The 26,309-nt window shown below is 45.8% G+C and overlaps 1 protein-coding gene and 1 non-coding gene across 2 annotated transcripts in view; one reads left to right on the top strand and one right to left on the bottom strand.

Moving 5' to 3' along the window:
* Positions 1–20,694, top strand: part of LOC119948716 (zinc finger protein 497-like) — a gene marked incomplete at its 5' end in the record, with an annotated part of 34,216 nt that extends 13,522 nt beyond the window's left edge. The window contains 3 exons of the mRNA XM_038770193.1: positions 4,616–4,749; positions 14,482–14,605; positions 19,942–20,694. Of these exons, the coding sequence (XP_038626121.1) occupies positions 4,616–4,749; positions 14,482–14,605; positions 19,942–20,140 (457 nt within the window). The remainder of the gene's footprint in view (positions 1–4,615; positions 4,750–14,481; positions 14,606–19,941) is intronic.
* Positions 16,658–16,795, bottom strand: LOC119949042. The gene has a single exon (XR_005457139.1). It is a non-coding gene; the product is annotated as a small nucleolar RNA SNORA7 (small nucleolar RNA).
* Positions 20,695–26,309: the final 5,615 nt, after the last annotated feature.

Genomic DNA, 26,309 nt, shown 5'->3' on the forward strand with positions numbered 1-26,309 from the left:
ATCATTATCATTATTATTATTATTATTATTATTATCTGGCAGACCCACTGCTCCCCTCATTTTCTAATCACACCTCCTCCAGGAAGCCTTCCCTGATTAATCTCTTACCTTCTCACTCTATATCTCCTCCGACTGCCAAACTTGTGAATCACCCGAGTATTCGGGTGACCCATCACCTCCCACCCACCTATATACAGTCTCAGGTACATATTGTTGCTGTCTGTTGCTTCCCACTATCTGTAATTTATCTTCATGTCTGTCTCCCCCATTAGTTTGTAAGCTTCTCGAGGTCAGAAATCATGTCTATTGTATTCTCCCAACTGTTAGGTACAGCACACCATACAGTGCTCTGCACGAGAAGCAGCACGGCCTAGTGGATAGAGCACGGGCCTGGGAGTCGGAAGGACCTGGGTTCTAATCCTGGCTCTGCCACTTGTCTGCTGGGTGACCTTGGGCAAATCACTTCACTTCTTTGTGCCTCAGTTACCTCATCTATAAAATGGGGATTAAATCTGTGAGCCCTATGTGGGACAGGGACTGTGTCCGATCTGATTAATTTTTTCATCCCATGCTTGACACATAATAACCATTTAATAAACAAAAAAAAAAGGAGCAGTCAGTCAATAAGTACTCTTGATTGAATGGGCCGTCTCTCCCCTCCCCCTTTTTTTTAAAAAAAAAATGGTATTTGTTAAGTGCTTAGTATGTGTCAGGCACTGGTTTTAAGCCCTGGGGGAGATACAGCGTGAAGCAGTGTGGCTCAGTGGGAAGAGCCCGGGCTTTGGAGTCAGAGGTCATGGGTTCAAATCCCAGCTCTGCCAACTGTCAGCTGTGTGACTGTGGGCAAGTCACTTAACTTCTCTGGTCCTCAGTTCCCTCATCTGTAAAATGGGGATTAAGACTGTGAACCCCCCGTGGGACAACCTGATCACCTTGTAACCTCCCCAGCGCTTAGAACAGTGCTTTGCACATCGTAAGCGCTTAATAAATGCCATCATTATTATACAAGGTTATCAGGTTGGACACAATCCACGTCCCAAATGGGGCGCCCAGTCTTAATCCCCATTTTACAGAGGAGGTAACTGAGGCACAAAGAAGTTAAATGACTTGCCCAAGGTCAACAACAGAGAATAATAATAATAATGATAATGGCATTTGTTAAGCGCTTACTATGTGCAAAGCACTGTTAGCTGTTGACATCCAGAAGGGGGCAGCAGATGGTCACTAGAATTTTTTTTCCCTTATTCTATGTGCTCATTTTCTAAGTTAAATCTTTTTTATTACTCCAAGAGCCATATGATTTTAAATGCATTTTTGTAATGAAATAAAAGAAAATGGCGAAGAAAGATGATCCCCTCGTTTTTTAGGTATCTTTTAAGGTCTTTTTAGGGTTTAGCAGCATGGCCTAGTAGAAAGAACAGGACATCAGGATGGGCGGCAACACCCCTCGGGCGGGGTTTTCCACCTTGTTCTTAAGGTGATTAAACCCACTCACCCCACTAAATGAGTAGCTTTATCTTGTTTTCAGCTACTCCTGGCAAACAAAGTGAATACAGACTCAAAAGTCATTCAAGATGCCCCAGTACTCTGCAGTGTTACCTGTGAATGATTTTGGTAGAGTAGCCTGATACTGAAATCTGGCAGGAATTCTTTGTAGGCTTTTGTTCCTCCTGAAATCACTCCATTGTGCAAGTCGCAGTCCTTCTCTGTGCAGTTCATTTGCCAATAATTTGCTTTCCTAAGCGCAGCGTGGCTCAGTGGAAAGAGCACGGGCTTGGGAGTCAGAGGTCATGGGTTCTAATCCCGGATCCACCACTTGTCAGCTATGTGACTTTGGGCGAGCCACTTAACGTCTCTGTGCCTCACTTACCTCATCTGTGAAATGGGGATTAAGACTGTGAGCCCCACGTGGGACAACCTGATTACCTTGTATCCCCCCAGCACTTAGAACGGTGCTTGGCACATAGTAAGCACTTAACAAATTAATTCAATCGTATTTATTGAGTGCTTACTGTGTGCAGAGCACTGTACTAAGCGCTTGGGAAGTACAAGTTGGCAACATATAGAGATGGTCCACCATCACCATTATTATTATTACTATTATTAATTATAACAAAACTATTTGGGAGTACAAGGAAACCCTTGCCTTACAGGTAAGCTTATCCAAGGAGATTTATGTGTAGGGAAACGTTTTTGATTAAACAGAACACTTTGAATTCATAATGCTTTTCTGTTTAAAATCCAACCCAGTTTACAAATAATCTCATTTACTCTGTGAGGTAGTGAGGGACCAATCTTGTTCTCTTCATTTTTGGCGAAGGGAGGGGGGGAGACGAGCTCGTTATTAACATAGTGGGAAAAGGAGGTAGAGCCACGATCTCAGAACCTTCTCTGACCTTGTGTGCTGAGGGAGCTGTTCATTCATTCATTCACTCGTATTTATTGAGCACTTACTGTGTGCGGAGCACTGTACTAAGCGCTTGGGAAGTACAAGTTGGCAACATATAGAGATGGTTCCTACCCAACAATGGGCTCACAGTCTAGCTGTTCTTATGGCACTGTGGGTGGGTGACCCGATACCCTGTTTTGGTTGTCTAAACCCCATGTCCCAGGTTCGAGGAACAACACAACTGATCACCCAAGACCTCAGCAGCTCCCCGCCTCTCCCACACACACACACACACGTCCCAAAACACACACCAGGCTGCTGTCAGAGATTGCTTCGAGGCTCCATCCCCAGCTAGAATGGGGGGCAGGCTGGATGTGGAAACCGATCGAAACTTCCCACCACCCTGGCCGGGCCAACCAGGCATGGGGAAGGCGGTCTGAAGCTGCAGAAATGTTTTTAAAAAGTGAATATGTACCTAAGTGCTGTGGGGCTGAGAGTGGGGTGAATATCAAATGCTTAAAGGGTGTAAATCCAAGCGCAAGGGTGAGGCAGAAGGGAGAGGGAGTGGGGGAAATGAGGGCTTAGTGGGGGAAGACCTCTTGGAGAAGATGTGATTTTAATATGGCTCATTTGAAGATGGGGAGAGTAGCGCTTAGTACAGTGCTTGGCACATAATAAGCGCTTAACAAATACTATTATTATTGTTATATGAAAAGGGAGGGAGTTCTAGACCAGTGGGAGGATGCGGCTGAGGGGTTGATGGCAAGATAGACTGGCCAAGGTCAAGTCACACTGAGTAAATTGACATTAGAGGATCGAAGCGAGTGGGCCATAAGGCAGTGAGGTAAGACAAAGGAGCATGTTAAGTTTGAAATGTCGGTGGGATGTCCAAGTAGAAATGTCCTGAAGACAGGAGGAAATCTGAGACTACAGAGAGAGGTCGGGGCTGGAGATGTAGACTTGGGAATCATCCGCAAAGAGATGTTAGTTGAATATGGGAGCGAGGGAACTCCCTAAGGGAGTAGGTGGAGATGGAGAATAAAAAGGGGACCCAAAACTGAACTTTGAGGGAATCCCAAAGTTACAGGGTGGAAGGCAGTGAAGAAGACTGAGAATGAACAGGCAGAGAGAGATAGGAGGAGAACCAGGAGAGGACAGTGACCGTGAAGCTAGGGTTAGGTAGTGTTTCCGGGGCAAGGGGACGGTCCATGGATTTTTCTTCTTTCATTGGCATTTGTTAAGCACTTTGGGCCAAGCACTATTCTAAGCACTGGTTTTCCCAGAAGGAAGTCATTGGTGACCGTAGAGAGGGCAGTTTTTGTGGAGTGAAGCTGCCGCTTCTCATCCTCTTCCAAAAAGGGAGAAAACTGGGTAAGAGGACAGGGGTGGAAGAGGGTGGGAAGCATGGGGAAGAGGGGTGAGTCTACCAGGCTCTCCTTACTAGAGAGCAGGGCCTGCATGGAGGTGGATGATAAGGCGGGTCCAGTGGGGAGAAGAGGGCATCTGGCTGCCCTCTGGCGATCGCGCTGCCATGCATGTACACGTGTACATACATACGTACACTAACACCTGTGCATGGCATTCTGTTATGGACCCAGGGAGGGGGTGATTCCAACCCAATTTATACAGCAAGATGGTGACTGATGATTCTCCATAGCTGTTCTGGGCACTTTTTTTTTTACTGTATTTGTTCAGCGCTTCCTATGTGTCAAGCACTGTTCTAAGCGCCGGGTTAGGTCCAATTTAATCAGTGCTCATCCCACATGGGGCTCTCAGTCCAAGTAGGAAGGAGAACAGGGATTGAATTTCCATTTTGCAGATGAGGAAACTGAGACACAGAGAAGGTAAGTGACTTGTCTGTGGTCACACAGAAGCCAAGTGGCGCAGCTGGGATGAGAACCCAGGTCCTCTGGTTCCCAGCCCCCAACTTTATCCACTAGGCCACGCTGCTTCCCTGTTCATATTCTAAAGAAGATTCATCGGTACCTAAGGTGGATAACAACCCTTGGAGCACAGTTGGAAATTCTTAGTCACATGTCTCCCTCCCACTTTATTCGTCTTTGCAAGAGCTACCTCGAAGTCATTAAGGAATCAAAGCCCTCTAACTTTCTGATTCTGTAAAGGAGAGATGTCACCCTCCCCGAAATTTCTCCCAGAAAGGCAGCGTCTGTGGTTAAATGGCTGACTGTCACTAGACTCTGTTAAAGTTTGTTTCCTCTCTGACAGGAAATGTTCCTCTAAATTGGCCCTACAGAGACATATGGGAATACACGCGGGAGTCAAGCCCTTTCACTGCCATCACTGTGACTACAAAACCCGATTGAAGGCTTCTCTGATACAACACATGCGAGTCCACACTGGTAAGTGGCCAGCCTCCACCTGTCCTTTCTGACTGGCCTTTGGCCGGAACCTGGTCCCATGACATCCGTTTCCCACTGAGTCCACAGTGATTACGTGACTTGGTGAGCCAGGTTTTTCACTCCTCGGGGCCCAGGAAACCTGGCCGTCCCGCCGGCCACCCCGTGATTAATAATAATAATAAAAATGATGATGATGGTATTTGTTAAGCGCTTACTATGTGCCAAGCACTGTTCTAATCGCTGGGGGGGGATACAAGATAATCAGGTTGTCCCATGTGGAGCTCACAGTCTTAATCCCCTTAATCTGAGGCACAGAGAAGTTAAGTGACTTGCCCAAAGTCACACAGCTAAGTGGAGGAGTGAGATTAGAACCCATGACCTCTGACTCCCAAGCCCGTACTCTTTCCACCGAGCCACGCTGTGATTTGCAGCAGAGCACGGCACCAATTTCCCAGTATCTGGTCTCCAGGGACTGGGGTAGCATGAGAGGCGAAGGACAGGGGACAGAGGCATGGCCACAGGAGGATAGGAAATAATAATAATAATGATGATGATACTTGTTAAGCACTTACAATGCAACAAGCACTGTGGCCCAGAGATGTCAAGTGACTTGCCCAGGGTCACACAGCAGGCAAGTGGCGGAGCTGGGATTAGAACCCAGGTCCTCGGACTCCCAGGCTCGGGTTCTATTTATGAGGCCACGCTGCTTCCCTTAAGATCCCCTCCCAACCCCCAAAACACACCCCAGACCCCTCCTTCCTTCCATTGAATTCAGTCTGTAGGCCTGGGAGTCAGAAGGACCTGGGTTCTAAGGCCGGCTCCACCGCGTGTCTGCTGTGTGACCTTGGGTAAGTCACTTAACTTCTATGTGCCTCAGTTACCTCATCTGTAAATAGGGATTGAGTGTGAGCCCCATGTGGGACAGGGACCATGTCCAACCCGATCAACAAGTGCCACAATTATTATTATTATTACAACAGTAAACAGTGACGTTCCCTACCCACAATGAACACGGTCTGGGGTGGGGGGAGATAAATAAAATTACATATCTGTAGGTGTCCTCCTGTATGTACATAGGAGGTGAAGATAGAGCCCCCTCACCCCCCCACCAGTCTTCCTCTTTACCACCACTCACCCTGGCACAAGAGAGCAGTGACACTATCCAAATTTGCCTGGCTTTCAGCTATTGTTTCAAACCAGGTTGAGCCCCAACTAAGTCACTTCCCCATGACAACTAACAGAAGAAGAGTGCTCGGGTTGGCCTCACACTCTGGGATTGAACTGTCCTGTTTTCAGCCCATCAATCAATAATCAGTCAGTGGTATTTATCGTCGGCCTACTTATACAGATCACTGTACCAACTACCTGGGAGAGTCCAATACATAGAGTTGGTAGACCCAGTTCCTGCCCGCAAGGAGCTTATGGTCTAGAGGACTGTACCCCACCAAAAACCAGCCCCTGACTAATGCCCTACAGACGAGACTCTAATAACACATAGGAGTTTCGTTCTTGGCACCGTGAGAAGGAAAGGTCATGTTGAAGTGTGCGCCCGACTGTTTCTTCAGACATCCTGTTGTATTTTATCCGGACAGACTTGCGTTGTCGAAAGAAGGTTCCCTAATTCCCCGGCTGTGTCCCATCCAAAACATGTAGGAAAAATCCGCGTTAGAAAGATGATTGTACTTAAAAATTAAACTTAAATTTTTAATTTCTAAAGTAGCTAGAAAGTGTCTTTTCATAAAATAAGCTTTGCGCAGTGGTAAAAATGCAGCATTTCCTATTTCGGAGTTTTCTTTTCATCATCTTCATGTCTGGAAAGCTAGAGTTACTTAGGTCTGGTTCATTCATTCATTCATTCAACTGTATTTGTTGAGTGCTTATTGTGTGCAGAGCACTGTACTAAGCACTTGGGCAAGTACAATACAACAATAAACAGTGACAATCCCTTCCCACAGTGAGCTCATAGTCTAGAGCTGGTTCAGTCTAGCTCTTGGACTTTTTAATTTTGTTTGCGGTCTGGGTATAGAGGCTACATTTCCATGGTTGCAGCTAGATTCCTTTCCTTACCATGCTTCCCCCCAAAAAAAACCAAAACAAACAAACCCCCAAAGCCCCCCCCCCCCCCAAACCCCCACAGAGGACTCTGAATCATAATTCCTGGATTACCACACAGATGTCTTGTGGGTGTATCTTCATATGGGACTGTTGGATGTGATCCACATATGATGCATTTAGTTCCTTGACTACATTTAACAGGGTTGATTTGATGTAGAAGAATAGGGATTAGTTAATGGCCTTCCCGGTGCCCAGAGCGACTTGTTTATGTAGTGGTATAGTAATGGAAGAAATGGGAATACCAGGGTAACATATTAGCAGCTTCAGACAGCACTTGCCCACCTGAGCGAATGGAGAATTGATGATTTATTCCATCAACTGGGAAAAATTGTAGCGTGTTTTCCCTTGTGACAGCCACTCAATTACTGGTGGTTGATTCAGCGAGACGGGAGTGGTTTTGCCTCTAAGAGATATGAATATTGCAACTTCCTCTTTAAGGGAAGCAGCATGGCCTAGTGGATAGAGCACGGACCTGGGTTCTAATCCCAGCTTTGCCACTTGTCTGTTGTGTGTCCTTGGACAAGTTCGTTCATTCATTGTCATATTTATTGAGTGCTTACTGTTTGCAAAGCAGTGTACTAAGCATTTGGGAGAGTACAGTACAACAACAGACACATTCCCTGCCCACAGCGAGCTCACAGTTTAGAGGAGGAGGCGGACGATAATATAAATAGATTACAGATATATACATATGTGGTATGGGACTGGGAGGGGGAATGAATAAAGGGAGCAAGTCAGGGTGATACAGAAGGGAGTGGGAGAAGAGAGGAGGGCTTAGTTGGGGAAGCCTTCTTGGAGAAGATGTGCCTTCAGTAAGACTTTGAAGTAGGGGAGAACAATTTTCTGTCTGATCTGAGAAGGGAGGGCGTCCCAGGCCGGAGGCAAGATGAGGGCGAGAGGTCGGCGGCGAGATAGACGAAATCGAGATACAGTGAGAAGGTTAGCGTTAGAGGAGCCAAGTGTGCGGGTTGGGTTGTGAGGCAGAAGGGGGCAAGGTGAGTGAATGCTCTTAAAGCCAATGGTGAGGAGTTTTTGTTTGATGCAAGTCACTTCACTTCTCTGGTCCTCAGTGACCTCATCTGTAAAATGGGGATTAAGACTGTGAGCCCCATGTGGGACAAGGGACTGTGTCCAACCCAATTAGCTTGTATCTATCCCAGCACTTAGTACAGTGCCTGGCACAGAGTAAGCGCTTAACAAATACCACAGTTATTATTGCTGTTGTTATTCCCCAAGACTTTCAATCCAGTACATGGACACGATCTACTTAATCCTCATGGAACGATAAACTCAGCCCTAGGTGTTTGTGCAGCTGTCTCCCTCCTCTCCTCACCACCCCTCTGTCAAACCACGCGGCACCCTTTGAGCCGTAGGTTCTCAGGATCAGGGTGATGGCGCTTAGTACAGTGCTCTGCACGCAGTAAGTGCTCAGTAAATACGCTTGAATGAATGAGCTGCAAGTTCTGTGGTGCCACCTGCTCTGCGGAGAGGTAGAATAAACGGGAAAACTTGATCAGAAGAAGCCTTCTTCAGTCAGGGGTAGGGAGGCTGAGTCCAAGGAGCCAGAGGCGGCACCCTGGATTACGTGATACCCCCATTTTGCCAAAGAGGGCTCAGAGAGGAAGAACCGAGTCTTAGTATGTCTGTATGTCTCGCCAAGTATTGTCCTATAGAATCGATGGCGGAGCGTGGAATAGATTCAGATCTTTTTCACTCGTAGTCCAGCACTCTTTCCACTAGACATTATTTTTCAGACAGTATATTTCTCTAAGGAGCTCAAAGAATTAATATTTGCTCAGAGCGGCCACCAATACTTTGCCCTCAGGCTTCAGCCGGGCAAATTCTTTTTGAATTGTTGGGAAAGCCAAGTAGGGGTGGGGCTGGAGAGCAGTGTGGAGGCAGGTGGTTTCCTCTTTACTCCCTGTCCCTCCCCCTTCTAATCCCAACCCAACCCCTTTGCCCCATTTGGGGCTTCAACCTTTCCTTTTATACCAACTCTGTCATATTGTACTTTCCCAAGCGCCCAGTACAATGCTTTGCACACAGTAAGCACTCAATAAATATGATTGTCTGATCGATGTACTTCCCAAGCGCTTAGTACAGTGCCCTGCACACAGTAAGTGCTCAATAAATATGAATGAATGAATGAATGATCCTTCAAAAACATAAAGAGAGAAGCAGCGTGGCTCAGTGGAAAGAGCATGGGCTTTGGAGTCAGAGGTCATGGGTTCGAATCCAGACTCCGCCACATGTCTGCTGTGTGACCTTGGGCAAGTCACTTAACTTCTCTGAGCCTCAGTTACCTCATCTGTAAAATGGGGATTAAGATTGTGAGCCCCACGTGGGGCAACTTGATCACCTTGCATCCCCCCCCCAGCTCTTAGAACAGTGCTCTGCACATAGTAAGCACTTAAATGCCATCATTATTATTATTATCATTATTACTATAAAGTGGCAAAAAACTCCCAGAGCCAGCGCCCCCTTGTGGTTATTTCTAGTAACCACCCATAATAGTAATAATAATAATAATAATAATAATAGCATTTGTTAAGCGCTTACTGTGTGCTGAGCACTGTTATAAGCCCTGGGGTAGATGCAAGGTAATCAGGTTGTCCCACGTGGGGCTCACTGTTTCAATCCCATTTTATAGATGAGGTCATTGAGGCACAGAGAAGTCAAGTGACTTGCCTAAAGTCACACAGCTGACACGTGGCGGAGCTGGGATTAGAACCATGACCTCTGACTCCCAAGCCCATGCTCTTTCCACAATGCCACGCTGCTTATCTAATGGCAAAATGGCATTAGAATGTCAGAGTGGCAACTGGCTGAGGACTAAACAGACCTCAGTTATCCTGTAATCCATCTTGTGCCCCTAAAATCCACAGAATGATGCAGATTTGTGAAAACAACAGTCCTGTAGCTCATTCATCTTTCCATACATCATAGGTGAACTATCAGTGGCATGTTTAAATATGAAGGACAACTCTCTCTCATGATACATATATACACATACATGTATAGACAGATATAGATATAAATGCGATTGATTCTGAGGTGGGGAGGGGCTATAGCCCTCAAGGATGTAGAAACTGATTCATACAGGGGCTTAGAGTCTTAGGTTTGGGAGGGCTCTTGAAGTCCTGCAACCTCACAGTTAAGTAATGGGAGAGACACTGCCCATTTCCTACCTCGTATTTTAAAGCTCTGTCCATTATTGTACCCCTTAAGAGGAAAGAGTAACCTGGTCTTAACAGAGTTAATAGTGAAGGAACTGTTATTCAAAGCCTGTAACTCTGGTAACTGGCATGAAAGAGCCCTTGGCTGCAGTAGTTTTTTAACATTCGTGATTAAGAATTCGTTTCAGAACAGAAATGTGAATAAACCTTTACCCTTTGATCTTCAGATTTAAAACAGGCAGATACAACTTTGCTTTCAAAACCGTTGAATACCATTTCGTTCCTGCACTCCAGTGATAAACAAAACAACAAATCCACCCATTTACTGTTCCAAAACGATGGGGCTCAAACAACAATATCAGAAAAGATGTAGTTTAGAGATTCTTGTTTTCTTTTGCATTCAGTTTCCCTGGTATTCTGCCCACGTGAAGAGAAGATGGATGTAATTACATTCTGGCTGTTTTCTTTTTGTGTGTGAAACCCGAAATCGTATTGAAATCCAGGGGAAAAAATTGTGATTTCTGTTTAGTAACCAAGAGTAATATTTTGGGGAAACAAAAACAGAACTCTTTGTTCACCCAGTATGAACCGTGCACGATTAATTTGCCCAGTACCAACGAACTTTCCAAGTTAGTTTCCATTTTTAAAGAGATAACTTAGTTTGTCTCCTTACATTGTTATTGAATGATGCTTATTTTTTTGCTTAGGATTTAGGGCTTTGTGGACTTTACCTGCCAAAATGTGCTCCTCTCTGTGTATGGTCTTATTTCTCTGCCATGGTCCTCTTTTCATGATAATAATAATAATGGCATTTATTAAGCGCTTACTATGTGCAAAGCACTGTTCTAAGCGCTGGGGAGGTTACAAGGTGATCAGGTTGTCCACCACAGTTAACACTGGAAAATAAGATCGGGGCGCCGTCTAGGTCTGGGAATGCCGCCAGCAGCAAAGAGACATTCGCTTGGAATAACAATAATAATAATGTATCTGTTAAGTGTATGTGCCAGGCACTGTACTAAGCATTGGGGGGGAATACAGGCAAATTGGGTTGGACACAGACTCCCACATCGGACTCAGAATCATTCATTCATTCAGTTGTATTTATGGAGCACTTACTGTGCACAGAGCACTGTACTAAATGCTTGGGAGAGTACAATACAACAATAAACAGACACATTCCCTTCCCACAGTGAGTTTGCAGGCTAGAAGCTTACAGTCTAGACATTAATATAACTAATCTTAATCCCCATTTTACAGATGAGGTGACTGAGACACAGAGAAGTGAAATGACTTGCCCAAGGCCACATAGACAATTGGCGGAGTCAGAATTAGAACCCAGATCCTTCCGATTCCCAGTCCCGTGCTCTATCCACTAGTCCTTGCTGCTTCTCTATCCCAGCATCACTAGCGGGGTGGGGATGAAATTAGTTGCTGTTGTTATTACTATATGCTAAGCACCTTACTAAATGCTGGAGTAGATGTAATGCAGGAGATCAGACATAGTCCCTGTCCCACATGGGGCTCACTGTTCTAAGTAGGCGGAAGAACAGGTATTGAATCCCCATTTTGCGGATGAGGGAACCGACACCCAGAGAAGTTAAATGACTTGCCGAAGGTCACCCAGCAGGGAGGTGGCAGAGCGGGGATTAGAACCCAAGTCCTCTGACTGTGCTCTTCCCACTAGGCCATGCTGAAGTTGGGTTGGGAATGGCAAACTGTAAGCAAGAAGGCAGTTGTTAAAGATCTGGTGAAATGCAAACTCAAAATCATGCAGGAGATAGTACTTATACAGATTGAATCTGTGTGGGCTATGTGGATTTCAGATACCCCAGACTGGGGTGTAGTCATCGGGAATGGAATGGCTCTTTTAGGGCAGAGGCGTCAGGAAGTTTGTGATAGCAAGAGACAGGAATAAAAATAGCAATAAGAACTGCAAAGAGCAAATGGAATAGCAGAGCACAAGAGAATCTTCACGTGTTCATTACGGAAAGGATTAGCAGTCACATAGAGGGCTTTTCAGCCGTCATCTTCAAACCCATAGGCCCGCTAAATACTTACTCCTTCAATGTGGTGGTTTTACTGCCAATATTTTGTTTCCCTTATTGATTTGTTTCTGAGAAGTTGCTCTACCGACCCTTGCGCGGCGCTGGTGTGAAATCAGAGTCTCAGGAATATGGGACTTGTCAACTCGTCTCTTTCACTCAACCCATACTCAGTCTGTCACCAAATCCTGGTGGTTCTATCTGCACAAATTCTATCTGCACAAAATCGTTAAAATTTGCCCTTTGCTCTCCATATAAACTGCTACAAAACTGATCCGAGCGCTCATCTTATCCTGCCTTGACTACTGCACCGGCCTCCTTGCTGACCCTTCATGCTACTGCTTGCATCATTTTTCTAAAAAAAAAAACAAAAAATAAATCATTCAGTCCACATCTCCCCACTCAAAAACCTCCAGTGGTTGCCCATGTGCCTCCACATCAATCAGAAACTCCTTACCGTCGGGCTTTAAAGCTTTTATTCAGCTCTCACCCTCCCACATTACCTCACTGATTTCCTCCAACAACCCAGCCCGCAAGGTTTAATCCTTTAATCCTATCCTGTTCTCAGTACCTCGATCTCACCTATTTCACCACTGACCCCTTGCCCACATCCTCCTTCTGGCCCGGAACCCCCTCCCCACTTCATATACGACAGCCTGCCACTCTACTGGCCTTCAAAGTCTTACTAAAACCACATCTCCTCCAAGAGGCCTACCCTAAGCCCTTATTTTCCTCATTTGCTCTCCCTTCTGCATCACCTATGAACTTGGATCTATATCTTTTAAGCACTTGATATTCACCCCACTTTCAGCCCCACAGCACTTACGTGCATATCTGTAATTTATTTTAATGTCTGTCTCCCCCTCTAGAACGAAAGCTCCACACGGGTAGAGAACTTGTCTACCCAACTCTGTTGTAGGATCCCAAGCGCTCTGAGCACAGTAAGCGTTCACTGGCTGATTGTCCATCAGGCGAAATACAGTAAACAAATTAAGGCCATGGAACCGGAATTCTTCTCCAACTGGCGGGTAACTTTTAAAAGATCTGTTTTGAGGACCGGCACGGTGGGTGAGCCGTTGTTCATTCATTTATTCAGTCATATTTATTGAGTGCTTACCGTGTGCAGAGCACTGTACTAAATGCTTGGGAGAGTATAATACAACAATAAACAGACACATTCATATTCCCTGCTGACAGCGAGCTTACAGTCAAGAGAAGGAGAGACAGACATGAATATAAATAAATTACAGATGTGTACAAAAGTGCTGTGGGGATCAGAGGGGGGATGAGCATCGTCCTCTGTGGCGATTATCTCTGCCTTTAAAATGATCTCTCCCTCCAAGATGTGATCAGAGTTGAGGCTGGAGAAAATCCTGAGAAGAGGGGACAGACACTAGAGCCTGGAGAAGTGAAGAACGAAGGAGACCTTCAATAGGACCCCCGCCCAATATCTCCACTGAGGATTTAGGTTAGAGCTGCAGAATGTGGCTTTAGAATCAATGTGAGGATATTTTCTGCAGGGTTATTAAACTGGGGTGGATTAGAAGCAGCATGATGTAGTGGATAGAGTTCGGGCCTGGGAGTCAGAAGGTCATGGGTTCTAATCCCGGCCCCTGCCACTTGTCTGCTGTGTGACCTTGGGCAAGTCACTTCACTTCTCTGGGCCTCAGTTCCCTCATCTGTAAAATGGGGATTGAGACTGTGAGCCCCACGTGGGACAGGGACTAGCACATTGTCAAGTGCTTAACAAATACCAGAATAATAATAATAATATTACTTGAGGTATTTGGAAGCAGCGTGGCTTAGTGGAAAGAGTACAGGCCTGGGAATCAGGGAATCTGGGTTCTAATCCCGGCTCCACCACTTGCTTGCAGTATGACTTGGGGCAACTCACTGAACTTCTGGGCCTCAGTTTCCTCATCTGTAAAATGGGGCTTACATGCCTATTCTCATTCCAACTTAGACTGTGAGCCCCACGAGGGACAGGGCTAGTGTCCAACTGAATTATCTTGTATCTGCCCCAGGGCTTAGTCACAATGCCTGGCACATAGCACCTAGCAAGAACCACAATCATCATTGCTTTGAACATAGTAAGCGTTTAACAAATGCCATCATCATCATTATTATTATTATTATCGTTATTAATTATTGTTCCCTTCTCTGGATAGGATGCCGTGAGTTGGGGGTGGGGGACTGGGAAAATGGACGTTAGCTTTTTATAGCCTCTTCCCGCCTTATGCTTCTGTGATTCTCTTAAGACCAACCCATGTAAGAACTCTGATTACCCATCACTAAGTCTTCATTCCTTCAATAAATCGGTTTTCCCGCCACTTCCACGATGGGCTCCCTCTGCGGCTCCGGGCGAACGCTCCATTGTTTGTTTTCTGTACTTTTGACAGGTGAGAAGCCTTTCAAGTGTGAAGTCTGCCCTTACGCCTCAATCGACGCGAGCTCCCTGCGCAGGCATTTCAGGACTCACACCCGGGAGAGGCCAAACAAATGCCAGCTTTGTTCGTACAGTTGGTAAGTGAAAATGTCGCCCACAGCCCCTCTAAGGAGACAAGAAGTCATTAGCTGGGGATCGTGCCCCTCTGAGTGTTTAAAAACCAAATAAGAACCCCAGAAATCTGCCCAGGGAGCAAGGTCGTGAGATTTCAAAATCCCCACGAGCCACCGTGCCCGAAGCTAATGAATATTCCCTCTGTGGCAGTGGAATGTTTTTGCCATTTTTGTAACAGGACTCCACTTCATTCTTGTTGCTTCTCCTAAGACTAAACTCATTAGCAATATTGAAGGGAGTAACTGGAATATAAATATTCTCTAAGGCAAAGAGAGATTTCTCAGGGCAGTTGCCAGCTGTTACTCACCTGCTGTGGAATGGGGAGATTTTGACCAAGGATTTTTCTCTGTTCTCATAATAATAATAATGATAGCATTTATTAAGCGCTTACTGTGTGCAAAGCACTGTTCTAAGCACTGGGGAGGTTACAAGGTGATCAGGTTGTCCCACGGGGGGCTTAATCCCCATTTTACAGATGAGGGAACTGAGGCCCAGAGAAGTGAAGTGACTTGCCCAAAGTCACACAGCTGGCAATTGGCAGAGCCGGGATTTGAACCCCTGACCTCGGACTCCAAAACCCATGCTCTTTCCATTGAGCCATGCTGCTTCTCTGCATGAGAAGGGGAAAATCGTCGTTGCGGAGAGTGCGGCCTTACGCTGACTCGCGAGGTTTTCTCCCACCAGACGTTGCCTTTGAGAAGTGAGAGTTTTCTGATGTTTTGTAGTTTGGGAGTATTTTTATGGCGAGCTTGTATTTCATGAGCATTTTGCCCAGTTTAGGCTGTGCATTCTAATACCGGTTTTGGGTCAGCCTCCCGTCGATTGGAGGTTTCAGTAGTGTGTCCTCTCCTAAGCAGACGTTTTTGGAGTTAAGGTTTTACTCTGGGCACACTTCCTGAGGAACCCATAAGAGTTTTGTAAATTCCAAATAGCCTCTGGAAAGCCCTTGCTGGGGAGGTGGACAGGAGGAGAAACAAACATGCTCACTCAAGCTCTTAGAGCAGTCAACCGGTTATATTTATTGAGCATTTACTTTGTGTAGAGCACTTCTCTAAGCACATGGGAGAGTGCAGTGTAACAGAATTGATAGACACGTTCCCTGCCCACAAGGATCTGTGAACTTTGGACATTTGATATTCACCCCAGCCCCAACTCCACAGAACATAGGTACATATCTTTAAATTACATATTATAGATTATTTATATTAATGTCTGTCTCCCCCTCTAGACCATAAACTCATTATGGGCAGCAAACATGTCTGCTAATTATTTTGCATCGTATTCTCCCAAGCGCTTAGTACAGTTCTCTGCACATAGTAATCGCTCAGTAAATATCATCGATTGAAGGGGAAAGTTTTTTATACTTCCTGGGCTCGGCTTTCCCTCACTCCTGTCTCAGGAAGCCCTCTTCCACAGCCCAGCCAGGGCCAGTAGTAATCCTGATATTCATTGAATGCTTCCTAGGCGTCAAGCACTGCGATAAGGGCTGTGGTGGAGATAATCAGGTCGGCCGAGATCTCATCCGCCCGGGGCGGTGCCAAGAATGCGTCTATGGCTGTGTTAGCAGCGAGGTTTAGTGGAAAAAGCACGGGTTTGAGAGTCAGGGGAGATGGGTTCTAATCCCAGCTCTGCCACTTGTCTGCTGTGTGACCTTGGGCAAGCCATTTAACTTCTCTGTGCCTCAGTTACCTCATCTGTAAAATGGGGATTAAAACTGTGAGCCCCACATGGGACAACCTGATTATATGTACCCCAGCGCTTGGAACTGTGCTTGGCACATAGTAAGTGCTTAACAAATGTTGTCTTATGCCGTCGAGTCGTGTCTGACCCATAGTGACTCCATGGACACATCTCTCCCAGAACGCCCCACCTCCATCTGCAATCATTCTGGTAGTGTATCCATAGAGTTTTCTTGTTAAAAATATGGAAGTGGTTTAGCCTCCTTCCACACAGTACTCCTAAGTCTCTGCCCTCGACTGTCCCATGCCACTGCTGCCCAGCACGGGTGAGTTTTGACTTGTAGCAGATTGCCTGCCACTCGCTAGCCACTGCCCAAGCTAGGAATGGAATGGGTAGGCCTCTGCTTGACTCTCCCTCCCGTAGTCGAGACTGGTAGAGGACTGGAAACTCTCCAGGTGTGACCCTGAGAGGAAAGCGTACCAAATACCGTTATTATTATTCTCCGTGTTGAATGGGGTTAGAGCGAAGCAAGATTGTTAGTAGAGCTGGTGAGCTCTGGATCCAGGTAGGGAGCTGGGATGAGGCAACCACGTTTTTAGCCTGCCTTCCTGGGCCAGTTTTTCTGGCAACACCCTGGACTCTGGCTTCAAGAAGAGGTTGCCTGATTGGTCAGTGACCTCATCAGAGAGCCACTGTAGCTGTTTCCCAATTCACACAGGAAATTTTTATCTTGATAATGTTTCTTTGGATTGCTCCATTGCCTTTTTGCCCAAGAACTAATATATTTATGTATCTGTAGGTGTGTATGCAGATCACCCTGACCTTGTCTCTGTGCCACATTCAGTCCTGCTGAATTGCATGTCTTTACCATGCGTTTAGTTTTGAGCGCTGTTAGGGAATCCTTGTTCAACAAAGCAAGCGTGTTTGAATCCAGCACGCTGTGGTGTTGGAAGTGTGCACATCCACCCATGCACACAGTGTTGGACCTGGGGAATACTGTGGGGCAAGTTTCCCTTAGAATTTTCCTCTAGACTGTAAGCTTGTTGTGATAGGGAATGTGTCTACCAACTCTGTTATATTGTACTCTCCCAAGTGCTTAGTACAGTGTATATGTATATATCTGTAACTTATTTCTGTATATTAATGTCTGTCTCCCCCTCTAGACTGTGAGTTGGTTGTGGGCAGAGGATGTTTCTGTCTGTTGTAGTGTACTCTCCCAAGTGCTTAGTACAGTGCTGTGCACACAGCAGGCACTCAGATGCGATTGAATGAGTGAATGCTGTGCACACAGTAAGCGCTCAATAAATTCCGTTGTTTGAATGGAGGACTTTTGCAGAAATGTACCCCACATATTCTAGGAAGACTGTGTGTTTTTATATATTTGCTGATCAATCAGTAGTATGTATTGAAGGTAGGGACCACCGCTCTACCCACCTTCAAAGCCTTAGTAAAATCCCATCTCCTCCAAGAGGCCTCCCCTGACCAAGCTCTCATCTCCCCTATTCCCTCTCCCTTCTGTGTCACCCTCGCACTCAGATCTCTACCCTTTATTCACCCCACCCTCAACACCATAGCATTTATGTTCATGTTTGATTTATTTTAATACCTGTCCTTCCCGCTCACCTCTTGCCCTTAAGCTCCTCGTGGGCAGGGAGCCTGTCTGGCAACTCTGTTTTACCCTACTCTTGCAAGTGCTTAGTACAGTGTACTAGACAGTAAGCACTAAGTAAATACCATTGGTTGCTAAAATGCCATTGATTGAGTGCCTGCTGTGTGCGGGACTGCATGGGTGTGTACAGTAAAGTGCGCAGGAGAGTTAAAGGTAAAAGACACTCCCTTGAGGAGTTTACAGTCTAGCAGGGGGGAACAGATATTAAAATGATTTACTAGTAGGAGGAAAATGAGATTGGAAAGCTGGAGAGATGGATAAATAAGTACTGAAAAAGAGTACAGAAAATAATATGTGCAAAAGAACTAGAGGTGGCTTTGTGTTTGTGTCTAAGGGCTGAGGTGGTCATTGGGAGGAAATGATCTGGGAAGAGTCTCTTGGAAGAGGTGTGTTTTCCAGGAGGGTTTGGAAGATGGGGAAAGCTGTGATCTGGTAAATTTGGAAGGGGAGGGAGTCCCTGGGAGGAGAGGAGGGCGGAGGAATGGGTTGGAAACCGGAGAGTCAAGAATGAGGCCTGGGACGAATGTAAGTTGAGGGGGTAGTGGGAGAAGAGAGTGGATAAGAAAAGGGGAGACGGAGGATAACATGCCTTGCAGCCAGTGGTCTATTTTATTTCAGCTAATTCTTTTCCGTGTGTTTTCATCAGTTAATTATGTATTTGACACACATTTCGAGCGTTCCTTAAGTTGGTTTAGTGGACACCATGCTGGGCCTCTCAAAAATGAGCAGCTTCCTGATGCAGTGTACTGATTGTACCTACCGATAATCACGCTAATCTTACAGGGCGTATCCAGTGGCCAGCCTGATGCCAGACTGTGAAAAGTTAGGAGCCAGCACATGGTTCTTGCATCCTGATTCATTGGTGTTAGTGTCAGGGAAATCCTACACGGACTCAGGAGAAATGGACCAGGTTACACATTTGGAATCTTCCATCTCTTATCTCCGTGAGCCCAGAGAATTCTAAGCGAACCGAGTGCCAGTCTATGTTAGATTGGCAGTTTGAAGTCATAATTATTGAACTAGTAACTGGCCCTGGGGAAGTGTTGCTTTCACCAGAAGGTCACCTCTGTCAGAATGCACACATGTAACATTGTGGTTCAAACTACAGAAGGCAGAGAGCGTTCAAACAGTTTCCGGATGTGGCTTTCCAAAGGGTAAGTGGCCACATTTAGGAGCCGTCAATCAAGCAGTCATATTTGTTGAGTGCTTACTGTGTGCAGAGCGCTGCACTAAGCGCTTGGGAGAGTACAGTGTGACAGAGTTGGTAGACACGTTTCCTGCCCACAACGAGCTTACAGTCTAGAGAGGAACAGCAAGCACCCACTCAAAAGATTTTGATTTGGAATCACAGCACGTCCTTTTTTGTCAGCGTATGTTTTTTCCAACACATTTTTCATAGAGCCCTGGTAGGGAATTAGAGCCTGTTTGTCTGCTGTGTGACCTTGGGCAAGTCACTTAACTTCTCTGGGCCTCAGTTACCTCATCTGTAAATGGGGATTAAAACTGGGAGCTCCACGTGGGACCACCTGATTACCTTGTATCTACCCCATTGCTTAGAACAGCGCTTGGCACAGAGTAAGCGCTTAACAGATACCATAGTTATTATTATTATTTTGACAAAGCTGCACCTATCTGGATAGAACACGTGGTGCGATGAAACGGTCGTGCACACGAGCGAGGTGCCGGTCTAGGCAGAAGAACTAGGATTTGAATTTTCTGTATTGAGATGTCTATCAGGAGTGTGACCTCTGTGGGACAGGGACTGTGTCCATCCCAATATGCTCGTATCCACCCCAGCGCTTAGTGCAGTGCCTGACACATAGTAAGTGCTTAACAAGTACCATAATGATGATTATTATCAGAGGAGAACTGGGGGTATGTGACTGCTTTCCAGCGCCGCCTCTGGAAGACCGTCCTAATAAATTCCTATTCCGTTTTCACCTGCAACAGCATCCAGAAGAAGAGCCTGGATCTCCACGTCCGGCGCCACCACACAGGAGAGGCATTTGCCTGTAATTTTTGTTGCTACTCCTCCCCCGACAAACAACTCCTCCGGAAACACACAAAGAAACACCACCACGGTGCAGAGACCCCCTCGACCAACGGCCAGCCAAACCCCGGCCTCAAACCATTTCCCGGGGATCTTTAGACTCTGCGAGCGGGGTCCCCTGTCAAAGGAGCTAATCCCAAAGGATGCCACCGCAGCCGCTCACGTCAGGCATTGGGTCTTCTCACCGAGACGACCAAGTAGGTTATCTCCGGGCAGAAGAGAAGGAGCAACCATCACAAGGACACACAACTCAGAGGACGGGCCCCGGGCTGGACGTTTCTCCTCCTCACCCACTGCATGTGAATTTATCCCTTTTGGCTTGGAGCTTCTTAACATGATCTAGATCCTAACGTGTGGGCAGGGCCCGAGCGGACCGCTTTAAGTTTTCCGGTAACTCTGGGTTTCTGCAAGGTTTCCGTGCTGCCTCATATAAATGCCAGACTGGGCGTTCCGGATCCCAGGCCGAAAAACAGAAACAGCGAGGCATCTCGGTAAGTTGATCAAGTTAAATAGGCCACCGAGAACCTCTGACAGCTAGCATTCTTCTCGGTTGTTATTTATAGCGGGCAGGTGACCGCCCCCGACCCCCTTCCCGACTGTCAGGTGGTGAAACAATAAACGCAGAAAGCGTGTTGAACTGTAACATCCAATAAACTGGCTTTCAGAACTTCAGTGGTCTCGTGCAATGCTCTTGTATATTTCAGGCTTCATCCGAACCCCACAGAAACACACGGACGAGTTTTAGGTCCGTTAAGAAAGGTATTTCTGAAACCAGGTATTTATTTGACCGTTAAAAGAATCCCTCATCTGTTGCAGCCACTGTTGACTTTGGTGCACTTACATCGTGGCTGATTTGAAACAGTAAAGGGGAAGGCACATGCCGTCCGCACCATTAGCCTGGTACCTAAATTGGACATAATTTAGGTCTCAGTGGTATTTGTTGGGTTCATTTTTAGGGCGGGAAATTAAACAAGGCTCTTGGGGAAAGTACACCAGCGTGGCACTCAGGTTTTCTGCCACCAGGGTACTCTCCTTCTAGACTGTGAGCCCGTTGTTGGGTAGGGACTGTCTCTATATGTTGCCAACTTGTACTTCCCAAGCGCTTACTAAAGTGCTCTGCACACAGTAAGTGCTCAATAAATATGAATGACAACCTAATCAATCAATCAATCTTCCCCCACTGCTTTCAAACAAGGCGTATCTCACCAATCTTAAAACAAAACCTTTCCTTGACCTCATCTATCACTCCTTAAGTGAGTTGTCTACACCCAATGCCTCCACTTCCTCTCCTCCAATTCTCTCCTTGACCCTAATTTTCTCGTCATTACGCCCAATTTAGTCTCCCAAATTGATGCCCTCAACACTACCTTCCCTCCTGAACTCACTCGCTCGCCAGTCTCATACCACTAGACAGTAGCCCTGGTTTACCTCCACGGTCTGCTTCCTTTGATCCTGGCTTCTGCCCCCTCCACTCCATCAAAACTGTCTTCTCAAAGGTCACCGATGATCTCCTTCTTGCCAAATTCAACCACCTCTACTCCATCCCAATCCTCCTTGATCTCTCAGCTGCTTTCGATACTGTGGACCACCACCTCCTTCTTCTGGAAATATTATTCATTTATTCAGTCATATTTATTGAGCGCTTACTGTGTGCTGAGCACTGCACTTGGGAAGTACAAGTCGGCAAACTTAGCCTCACTGACTGTCTTCTCCTGATTCTCCTTCTATCTTACTGGCTGCTTATTCTCAGGTTCTTTTATGGGCTCCTCCCGTACCTCACACTCCCTAACTGGGAGTCGCTGAAGGCTCAGTTCTGGGTCCCTTTTTGTATTCTCCACCTACGCTCACTCCTTTGGAGAAATTATTTGCTCCTGTGGCTTCAACTGCCATCTCTAGGCGGAAGATTGGATGATTCCCAAATCTACCTCTCCAGCCCTGCTCTCTTTCTCTGTGGTCTCGAATTGCCTCCTGCCTTCAAGACATCTCTCCTTGGATGTCCTCCTGTCACCTCAAACTTAACATGTCTGAAATAGAACCCCTTATCTTCCCACCCAAACCCTGTCCTCTCCTTGACTTTCCCATCACTATAGACAGCATCACCATCCTCTCTGTCTCACAGGCCCTTCTATAATCTTGGTGTTATCCTCGACTTGTCTCTCTCATTCAACCCACATATTCAATCTGCCACCAAATCCTATCAGTTCAACCTTCACAACATTGCTAAAATCCACCCCTTTCCTCTCCATCCAAACTACTACCACGTTAATCCAAGCAGCTATCCTATCTCGCCTTGATTCTGCCTCAGCCTCCTGTCTGACCTCCCAGCCTCCTGGCTCTCTCCACTCCAGTCCATACTTCACTCCGCTGCCCGTATTGTTTTCCTACAAAACCATTCAGTCCATATTTCCTCACTCCTTAAGAACTTCCAGTGGTTGTGCATCAAACAGAAACTCCTTACCATAAACTTTTAAGCTCTCAATTGCCTTGCCCCCTCCTACCTGATTTCCGACTACAATCCATCCCACACCCTTTTCTCCTCTAATGCCAACCACTTACTGTACCTCAGTCTCACTTATCTCTCCGCCGACCCTTTGCCCACATCCTGCCTCTGGCCTGAAACACTCTCCCTCTTCATATCCAACAGACTATCGCAGCACTTACGTACGTATCGGTAATTTATTTATATTAGTGTCTGTCTCCGAGCCTAGACTGGAAGCTCAGTGGAAAAGAGCCCGGGCTTTGGAGTCAGAGGTCATGGGTTCAAATCCCGGCTCTGCCAACTGTCAGCTGTGTGACTCTGGGCAAGTCACTTAACTTCTCTGGGCCTCAGTTCCCTCATCTGTAAAATGGGGATTAAGACTGTGAACCCCCCGTGGGATAACCTGATCACCTTGTAACCTCCCCAGCGCTTAGAACAGTGCTTTGCACATAGTAAGCGCTTAATAAATGCCATTATTATTATTGTGGGCAGGGAACGCATCTACCAACTCTGTTATATTGTACTCTCGCAAGCACTAAGTACAGTGCTCTGCACACATAAGCAATAAGTAATAAATAAAATAATAGTTCAATAAATAGAACTGATCGATTGACTGGTTACATGAATAAAGCTGAGCTTATTGGCAGATCATCAACAGAGTGTCCTTCTCTTCTTGACTAACAAGGATCTGTGTACAACCTGTTTATCTTGAATTTGGCACCCAGTAAGTGCTTAACAAATACCATTACTTTACTACTATTTTTATTAGCATCTGAGTGATGCCTGGACTCTGTGCTAAGCACTTGGGAAGTTCAAAATAACTAAGCGGCACATTCCCTTTCCACAAGGAGCTTACAGCCTAACAAGGTAGGCAGATATGATTTAGAAAGTAATCAAAATGAATAATTGAATGTAAAGCAGAATAAGTGGCTACATACAAGTGCTGAGCATGGGGGTTTGTAAGTACATAAGTGCTAGAGAGGGCTGATGGCTTTATATGACTTGTGCTGAGAGAGGGTAGGTTGGAGGAGGTGGGCTTGGAATATGGAGAGGACTGTCGGATTTAGGGAGGGAGGGAATTCTGAGCAGGGGAAACAGTGTGAGTGAGGGGATGGAGGCAGGAGAGGAAAGAGGAGACCAGTCTGAGAAGAAACAGGTGAAAAGTGTTAGGTGAGATGAGTTGGAGCGTTTTGAAGCCAGTTGTGAGGAGTTTGGGCTTGATGTAGAGGGACACCGTGAGGGAGTTGAGTGTTTTGAGAAGCAGGGAGACAACGGTTCCCTTTCTGAAAGACAGCGACAGGCTATTTACCACCCATGCTTGCCTCCCTGAGCACTGTTGCTGGAGTTCATGAGATCATGTCTAGAAAAGTCACTGAACGCTTCTGAAGCGTATAGCAGCTTGAAAAAGCCACCTCCTTTCCAAAGTTGGTTCTTCTGTGGGGAAATTGCCAGGTTCAAAGACCAACTCCTCAAGACATTGTGATCACTGTAATTACATGGTGCTCTCATTGTGGTTCCTCCTTCTCTGTCATTTGATAAGCAGTTCAGAAGTGATGCTGTTAAAATTCCTGGTCTGAGGCAAGTCCAGGTGGAAGTTAGCTACAATTTGGTGAAAACTTAAAACAACCTGCTAACAGTAAAGCAGTGGATTCCACCTCACAGCTTCAGTGGACTGGGTGACAACAGGGAGAGCCAAACTGAATTGGGCAAACTCCAATGAAGAGGGCAGAAGAAATGCCTTAGGGACACATAAGCAAACTGCAAACAAGGAGCATCATTCTGTGGGCTGCTGAGAAACCGGAACAGAGGACAGTCCTGGTATTGCTTGTATCCACCCCAGTGCTTAGTACAATGCCTAACACATAGTAAGCGCTTAACAAATACTATTATTATTACTGGCCCAAAATATAGTCAATGGAGCCAAAGTGCAGGGCCTCCTTCCTGTGCAGGGAGGAACTGAGCATCCCATGGCTCAGTGGAAAGAGCATGGGCTTTGGAGTCAGAGGTCATGGGTTCAAATCCCAACTCCACCACATGTCTGCTGTGTGACCTTGGGCAAGTCACTTAACTTCTCTGAGCCTGTTACCTCATTTGTAAAAATGGGGATTAAGACTGTGAGCCCCACGTGGGACAACTTGATCACATTGTATCCCCCCCAGTGCTTAGAACAGGGCCTTGCACATAGTAAGCACTTAACAAATGCTATTATTATTATTATTATTGTTATTATTATTATTATTATTATTCCCCTCCAGACTGTTAGCTCATTGTGGGCAAGGCATGTATCTCCCAACTCTGTTATATTGTTATAGTGTACTCTCCCAAGCGCTTAGTACAGTACTCTACACACAGTAAGTACTCAGTCAATATGATTGATGGATTGATTCCAGCAAACTCTGAAAAATCTGGACATTTTAACATTTTTACTTGTAAAATCCTTTCTGTGTCACTTAGGGATTATGCCTTTGGGGCACATTAATGCAGTGACTTCCAATCGTTGTGTTCTCCTGCTGCGTAAAAAGCTTTTTCATAGTTTAAAATATTGGGGCCTCTGGCTGAAGGAAGTCTTTTCTTTAGAGATGTTGTTTACAAGCTCATTCTGTCCAATTCTTCCTATAGATGAGAAAACATCCACCCCACGCTGAAGTGCTCAAAAGCTCAAAGAATAATGGGGGTGTGGGAGGCTATTATACAGCAATACATAAAACCAAATCCTGACTTCCCTTTGACCCTGAGACCAGTAAATGGAACATGTGTAACAAAATGAGAGCTTAGGGGATATTTTTAAATTTAAAAATTAAATTTCTTTAGTAATTCTCAGTATTCCTTTTATCACTTGCTCCCAAAAGGAGAAAGATAAATGTAGACATCATAAGCAGTGTGGCCTGGTGGAAAGAGCACAGGCCTGGGAGTCAGAGAACTTGGGTTCTAATCCCACCTTTGCCACTTTTTTATAAATATAATGATATTTGTTAAGCGCTTACTGTATGCCAGGGACTGTATTAAGCACTGGGGTAAGATGCAAGTTAGAGTGGACACAGCCCAGGTCTCACAGCAGGCAAAGAGGCAGAGCTGGGGTTAGAACCCAGGTCCTTCTGACTCCCAGTTCCGTGTTCTACCCACTAGGCTACTGTGCTTCTTTGCGTCAGCTGTGTGACCTTGGGCAAGTCACTAAACTTCTCTGTACCTCAGTTACCTCTTCGTAAAATGGGGATTAAGACTGTGAGCCCCACATGGAACATGGACTGTGTCCAACCTGGTTAGCTTGTATCTACTCCAGTGCTTAGTTGGGCTATAATCAATTCTAATGAATACCATTTAAAAAAAAATCACCACCTTGTCATATCTCGTTTTGGCCCAATTAAAACCTTTGACTTTAAACTCCTGTGAGAGACAAAAAAAAAATTCTCTTTGCATGATGATGCAGTACAAATTTTTGCTCTGAAGAAATGAGAGAAAGTGTACTCCCACAAGATACAGTTCACCTCATTTGTTCAAAATATCCCGGAGTATTTTGGTGAGTAACTAGATACAGCATCCATTTGCATATCTTGGGTAGTTTCAAGGTCACACAGAGCTCAGATAACAGTGGAAAGAATGAATGGAATGCAGTCTTCCTTTATTTACATATGTACATTTTTAAGTTGGAGTTCAAACTTCTACCACTCTAAATAAAGACCATGTAAATAAGTAATTGTTTGATGGCATTTTCAATCAATCAATCAATCAATCCATCGCTGGTATTTACTGAACACTCTATTAGGTATTTGGGCAAGGCATTCACTGCCC

This window comes from Tachyglossus aculeatus, chromosome X3 (genome assembly GCF_015852505.1).
Source record: "Tachyglossus aculeatus isolate mTacAcu1 chromosome X3, mTacAcu1.pri, whole genome shotgun sequence".
Lineage (NCBI taxonomy): Eukaryota > Metazoa > Chordata > Mammalia > Monotremata > Tachyglossidae > Tachyglossus > Tachyglossus aculeatus.